At 50.7% G+C, this 7,500-nt stretch overlaps 1 protein-coding gene across 1 annotated transcript in view; it reads right to left on the bottom strand.

Annotated features, from left to right (window-relative positions):
• The window catches only part of LOC135115660 (mitogen-activated protein kinase kinase kinase 1-like), a 36,094-nt gene that overhangs the window by 15,197 nt on the left and 13,397 nt on the right, over positions 1-7,500 (bottom strand). Inside the window, exons 5-7 of the mRNA XM_064032583.1 lie at positions 4,430-4,612; positions 4,185-4,304; positions 3,632-3,925 (exon numbers count right to left, since the gene is read on the bottom strand). Of these exons, the coding sequence (XP_063888653.1) occupies positions 3,632-3,925; positions 4,185-4,304; positions 4,430-4,612 (597 nt within the window). The remainder of the gene's footprint in view (positions 1-3,631; positions 3,926-4,184; positions 4,305-4,429; positions 4,613-7,500) is intronic.

Raw genomic sequence — 7,500 nt, 5'->3', positions numbered from 1 at the left:
ATAAAAAAAAAATAAATAAAAAAAAAACCTCTATCGATGCATTTATGTATTATTCAGACTTTACAACTTCTTCCTTTCAAAAACATTCAATCTTCCCATCTATTCCCTAAAGCTTATTATCCCCAGCCAGATTTTTATATCTATAGTATCTTTGAAACAGTTCCTATATTTTTCACAGTCCTCGTATTCTTCTCCTCTTCTCTAGTCGATGTTCTACCTCTTACATCTTCACTACATCTTTCCCAGCCTGCCTCAGCCTGTCTAGCCTACTCGTTTACATATTTATTTTTTGGTGTTAAAGGGGAATCAACCTTGAAACCTTCCTCTAACTTGTATGTATTCTTCTGCTTGCCTCTCCTTCGTTCAGTTCCAACCGTCACTGCAGATTCCCCGCCAGAATTGAGCCTAAAAGCGATGCCAGTTATGAAATTCATCCTCCCTCTCTTTCTCTAGTTAAGAAACGTGTAGGCATGGTGACTTCCTGCAGCTATCCATGGTTTCTAATGGTCTCTATAATCTCTAACCAGCCTGATACCGCAGTCCTCTATAATGTTCTTTTGGTACCCACGCCAACACAGATCACATATACGCCACACCCTTGGGTTCTCAGGTGCCACACAACACCACACCACACCACACGCTCCCTCTACTATGTAATATTGTTATCTACTTAAAGCACGTATATATATATCACGGTTACTAAGATTTCTTGGAAGTTAATAGAAGTTTGATGTCTTTTTTTTCCTTGGTAGTGAGTGGTGGTGGTGGTGGTGGTGATGTGTACTGTATTAATGGTGGTGATGTCAGGGTGCGCATGTATGAGTGGTGATAGATGATGGTGGTGGTGGTGGTGGTGGAGAGTCAAATGCTATAGTAATGTAAATATGGTGATGATGGCAGTGGTGGTGGTGGTGGTGGTGGTGACCTTGAGTTGCTGGAGCAGGCGGGCACCCAGTAACCCCCCAATCCCCCCACCATCACCATCACCACCACCACCACCACCACCTCTATCCCCTCCATTCTTCTCTTCCTCCACCAACACCAACACCACCACCATGAGAGAGAGAGAGAGAGAGAGAGAGAGAGAGAGAGAGAGAGAGAGAGAGAGAGAGAGAGAGAGAGAGAGAACCAGTTACAGTACTCCCTTCCTTCCTTCCTTTCCTACCTACTCCCTTTTTCATCCCCCTCCCTCGCTCCCTCCCTCTCCACCACCACCACCACCACCACCACCACCGTAAGGTAATCCACTCCACCACCCGGAATTAACGCAGTGTTGCATCACCATTCGTGTAGAGTTACGCTGGTGGTGGTGGTGGCGGAGGTGGTGTATGGGGAGGCAACATGAGAAAGGTGAAGGAAGGATTTTAGTAGAAGTGGTGGTGGTGGTGATGGTAGTGGTGGTAGTAGACGTAGTAGTAGTTGTGGTGGTGGTGGTGTGAGCAAAATAAAATGGAGATTGACAAAACACACACACACACACACACACACACACACACGTCTTGTCAACACCACGCAAAAACACACACCTATATACATATCAATTGACAACACACACACACACACACACACACACACACACACACACACACACACACACAGACTGAACACCGACAGACGCAAAAACAGAGAGAGAGAGAGAGAGAGAGAGAGAGAGAGAGAGAGAGAGAGAGAGAGAGAGAGAGAGAGAGAGAGAGAGAGAGAGAGAGAGAGAGAGTATGGTAATAAGGAACATACTATTGCTACCACCACCACCACCACCACCACCACTACTACTACTACTACTATTTAAACTATTACACAACTTATATTTTTCTTCCTTAGTATTCCTTAGAGGAGGAGGAGGAGGAGGAGGAGGAGGAGGAGGAGGAGGAGGAGTAGGAGGAGGAGGAGGAGGGGGGTCGAGGACAGATATGTGAAAGTGTACAATAGTTAATCCACCACCACCACCACCACCACCACCACCACCGCCACCACCACCACCACCACCACCACCAAGAGTAACAATAGCACCATACAAGGTGTAGACATGGATGGCTACGACCTTCCTTACCACTGGGTCTCTCTCTCTCTCTCTCTCTCTCTCTCTCTCTCTCTCTCTCTCTCTCTCTCTCTCTCTCTCATATTTCAAATAGTCGTATATTTGTTTACTTATATGCACGAATCGTTCTCTCTCTCTCTCTCTCTCTCTCTCTCTCTCTCTCTCTCTCTAATCATGTGTGCGTTTGTACTTTAGGTAAAAAGTGTTCGAGAGAGAGAGAGAGAGAGAGAGAGAGAGAGAGAGAGAGAGAGAGAGAGAGAGAGAGAGAGAGAGAGAGAGAGAGAGAGAGACATAACCAGGCTGATGATCTGGGCAGACCAAGAGGAGGAGGAGGAGGAGGAGGAGGAGGAGGAGGAGGAGGAGGAGGAGGAGGAGGAGGAGGAGGAGGAGGAGGAGGAGGAGGAGGAAAACTTGTTAAGAGTGAAGAGGAATGAAAAGGAAGGAGATAACGACATTACGAGAGAGAGAGAGAGAGAGAGAGAGAGAGAGAGAGAGAGAGAGAGAGAGAGAGAGAGAGAGAGAGAGAGAGAGAGAGAGAGAGAGAGAGAGAATGTCACTCACGTAGGCGCCACTTGGTCGCGTACACACACACACACACACACACACACACACACACACACACACACACACACACACACACACACACACACACACGCACACACACACTTTTATGAATGTTTACTTGTATGAATGTATGCAAGTGAGCGTCTGTCTGTCTGTCTGTATGTAGGGACAGGAAGACCACCACCACCACCACCACCACCACCACCACCACCACCACCACCACCATCACAATCACCGGAAAACACTGTAACAACCCACCAGATGAAATGACCCGAAGCGACTGAGGGGCGTGTGGTAGTAGTAGTAGTAGTAGTAGTAGTAGTAGTAGTAGTAGTAGTAGTAGTAGTAGTAGTAGTAGTAGTAGTAGTGAATTAGATATACCTACGAAAAACAATTAGAATAACGTCAGGAGGAGGAGGAGGAGGAGGAGGAGGAGGAGGAGGAGGAGGAGGAGGAGGAGGAGGAGGAGGAGGAGGAGGAGGAATGAAAAAAAGTAACATTAGGAAAAGAACACAAACAACTATAACAGGAGGAAGAAGAAGAAGAAGCAGAAGAATGCTCCCCACTCCCTCCAGCGCGGGTCACACGCCTGAGGGGAGGGAAGGAGCAGCGGGCCTCACACCTCCCTTTGTGGGCCTCAGGGTTGCTGTTAGGCCTAGGCACCAGGAGGAGGAGGAGGAGGAGGAGGAGGGCGAAACAGGAGCACACATCCCGGGGTGTGGTTGGGGCGGGAGGGGAAGGGGTGTGGTTGGGGCAGGAGAGGGCAAGGTGGTGTGGTTGGTTCAGGTTGGGGGAGGGCGTGTGGTCACGGGGCGCCTTGGGGCAGGTCATGGTCGTGCCACGCCTGGCCAGGGTGGAGAGAAGGGCAGGGAAGGGCAGGGGTGTGAGGGAAGCAGGTCTGGGCGGAGTGGCGGGGTGGCTGGGAGGAAGCACCAGGCGGAGGTGTGAGGGGCGGAAGCACACACCTGGCGGGAGGAAGTGCGGCAGGAAGAGAGGGGATGGGGGGCACAGAGGGGGAGCATCACTCACCTGGGGTCCAATGATGACTTTGTACTTGTGTGTGGGGGAGTCGCCGCCCACCGTGAAGGAGTTGGGGCCGGGCTGGTGCAGCAGGTACAGCCGCGCGTTGAGGGCGCGCCGCACCCTGGCCCGTAGCGCCTCCTCACTGATGGGCGGGCCGCGGGACCCCGGCGACGTGCCGCGCCCACGAGGAGACGTGCCCCGCGGCGAGGGAGGCCGGCGCGATCCCGGGGATGGAGGCCGCTGGCTGCTGCTGGTGGGGGATGCGGGGCGCCGCGCCCCGGGGGAAGGGGCCGCGCCGCGCTACTAAGGTTGTTGGCGGCGGCGGCCACCACGGCGGCGGCGGCGGCGATGGTGGAGGTGGGCGAGGGGGTCTGCGAGAGGCGGGGGTGAGGGAGCCCGGGGGCGTGGACGGGGAGCGGAGGGGGGCGGGGGCTGGGGAGGGGGCAGCGCCTGGGGACACGCCCCGCTTCTGCCGTGCCTTGGCGCCGCCAGCCTCGGTGAGCTTTGGCGAAGGGTTCCTGCGCGGCGCCCCGCTGGAGGGGGACCGCTGCCGCCTCACCCTTGGGGAGGTGGGCGGCGTGGCGCGCTTGTTGGGCGGCGAGGGCGTGACCCGCGTGCCGGGGCCACGCCCGCCCACGCCCCCGCCCCGCGGCACATACCGTCGCGGGCTGACCGACCGCTGCAAGGCAACACAACTCCGTCAGGCAGGTGTGGGGCAACACACACACATACACACACACACACACACACACACACACACACACACACACACACACACACACACACAGACACACACACACTCACCTCTCGGTGCACCTGCCTCACTGGGGAGGACTTCGGAGAGGAGCGCGGGGAGGTCTTTGGGGAGGTCCTGGGGGAGTCCCGGTGGGCGGCACGGGTCCTGGCGTGTGCTCGGGGGTCGGGGGAGCCTGGCCGCCGCCGGTGACTGCCCAGTCCGGGCGGTCCTGGGCCCACTGGTGACCTCACCTGAAGGAACAAGACACGGGTCAGGGGAGCAGGTGTGGCGGGGTCACCTGGCGGCACCATTGGTAATCAACACACCAAGGGCCTTGGTAATAAGCGACAACCATTCTCTGTATCTGTCCTGTTCTTTTTTATGAGAGGGGAACTGTCAAAGGGGAACAAAAAAAAAGAGATAAAAAAGAGAAAAAGAAAAAAGTCCACTGAGGCGCCGGTCCCCCCAAAAGTTAAAAGGATTATCCAAAACTGGAGGATAAGTGTCTAGAAACCTCCCTTTAGGAAGAGCACGAGTCTTGCGAATGAGGAAATACAGAGGTAGGCAGGCAGGCAGTGTTCACTATATAATACGCAGAAATAAATGAATAAATAGATACCCTGTGAACTGACATAACTTTCCTGATATCTGTCTTTCCCAAGCGACACCCTGCTTGCCTTGTGACGCAAACACCGCCATCTCACGGTAATTATATCAACACCATGCTCTGCTGCTGAGGGAACCATGATGTGTGTGTGTGTGTGTGTGTGTGTGTGTGTGTGTGTGTGCGACCCATATTTCTCCCTCACGAACTCAATGTCACCTGTGTACTGTTCTACTCTCACACACACACACACACACACACACACACACACACACACACACACACACACACACACACACACACACCATCACATACCTATGTACAGTACAAATCTCTCTCTCTCTCTCTCTCTCTCTCTCTCTCTCTCTCTCTCTCTCTCTCTCTCTCTCTCTCTCTCTCTCTCTCAACCCAAAACAAAAATGTACTGCATCGTTACCACCTCTGCTTAAGTGTGTGTGTGTGTGTGTGTGTGTCCTATTCCGCGGCGGGTCAACTGAGGTCATTGAGAACAAGAACACACACACACACACACACACACACACACACACACACACACACACACACTGAAAAGCTACTTGAATGTGTACGAAAAGTTCTCTCTCTCTCTCTCTCTCTCTCTCTCTCTCTCTCTCTCTCTCATAAACAAAAACGATGAAAAAAGGGAAAGAGACGGACGGATGAACAGAGAGAGAGAGAGAGAGAGAGAGAGAGAGAGAGAGAGAGAGAGAGAGAGAGAGAGAGAGAGAGAGAGAGAGAGAGAGAGAGAGAGAGAGAAACACCAATGAACATAAAGGAAGAACAAGCATATTAATTGGACACTGCGAGGCTGCTGGAGGAGGAGGAGGAGGAGGAGGAGGATAAGGAGGAGGAAGAGGAAGAGGAAGAAGAGGAGGAGGAAGGGCATAGCTAATCGACTAAGAGGAGGAGGAGGAGGAGGAGGAGGAGGAGGAGGAGGAGGAGGAGGAGGAGGAGACTACTACGGAGGCACTGAGAGGAAGGTTCTAAGAGGAGGAGGAGGAGGAGGAGGAGGAGGAGGAGGAGGAGGAGGAGACTACTACGGAGGCACTGAGAGGAAGGTTCTAAGAGGAGGAGGAGGAGGAGGAGGAGGAGGAGGAGGAGGAGGAGGAGGAGGAGGAGGAGGAGGAGGTGGCACTAACAAGCTACTACTAAGACAACCAAGACGACCCGCCTGACCCTGCCACACACACACACACACACACACACACACACACACACACACACGTACACATACACTGTTGCCAAATACATACAGCTAAACACGCACACACAAACATACACACACACACACACACACACACACACCTAACAACAACAACAACAACAACTTCCCAAAAACACCCACAACCTTTCCAAATTACAAAGAAACAACTAAATAAATAAAAAAAAGAAAGAAAAAAAAAACCACATTTGGCAACACCGTCTTTGCGCCGCGCAGTATTGCCATCTTGCGAGTTTTATTATTTTTGTCTCGTTATTCTTTTTTTTTTCTTTCTATTTTATTTTCTATGTAAGAGTTATGAGAGAAAGTTGAGTTTTTATTTATTTATTTTTATATTTATTTATTTTTTTAGTTTTTCATGTGTCGGAGGAGAAGGAGGAGAAGGAGGAGGAGGAGGAGATGAAGGAGGAGCAGGAGGAGGAGATGAGGGAGGAGGAGGAGGAGGAGGAGGTGAGGGAGGAGGAGGAGCTAAGTGAGAATATTGCGGGTGCCTCACTCTCTCTCTCTCTCTCTCTCTCTCTCTCTCTCTCTCTCTCTCTTATAAATAAACAGAATAACAAATAAAACAGAAAATTCTCTCAGGAAACGAGAGAGAGAGAGAGAGAGAGAGAGAGAGAGAGAGAGAGAGAGAGAGAGAGAGAGAGAGAGAGAGAGAGAGAGAATGTTGAGAAAGTGTGACGTTAGATTAATGGTTTACACACACACACACACACACACACACACACACACACACACACACACACACACACACACACACACCTGTTTCCGTCTATCTGTCATTTTCCCCATTTTTTTTTCTATAATTTTCTGACCTACTACTACTACTACTATTACTACTACTACTACTACTATTACTACTACTACTACTACTACCACTACTACTACCACTAAGATCACTATATATACAGCATACAATTCCCCTTCCTTATTTCTACTACTACTACTACTACTACTACTACTACTACTACTACTACTACTATTACTACTACTACTACTACTACTACTACTACTTTCTCCCACCAGCTTTGATTAATTAGCATATGCCTAATCAAAATTTTAAGGCCTAACAGGTGTGAAAGGTCGCTAATCTCTCTCTCTCTCTCTCTCTCTCTCTCTCTCTCTCTCTCTCTCTCTCTCTTTCAGGTAAGCAAAGGTGATAATTAAAGATAACTAAAGACAGACTTTAACCCCACAGAGAGAGAGAGAGAGAGAGAGAGAGAGAGAGAGAGAGAGAGAGAGAGAGAGAGAGAGAGAGAGAGAGAGAGAGAGAGAGAGAGAGAATTTACCTATTAAAT

Source organism: Scylla paramamosain, chromosome 29 (genome assembly GCF_035594125.1).
Source record: "Scylla paramamosain isolate STU-SP2022 chromosome 29, ASM3559412v1, whole genome shotgun sequence".
In the NCBI taxonomy this organism is placed as follows: Eukaryota; Metazoa; Arthropoda; class Malacostraca; order Decapoda; family Portunidae; genus Scylla; species Scylla paramamosain.
This window is presented reverse-complemented; position numbering and strand designations above follow the sequence as displayed.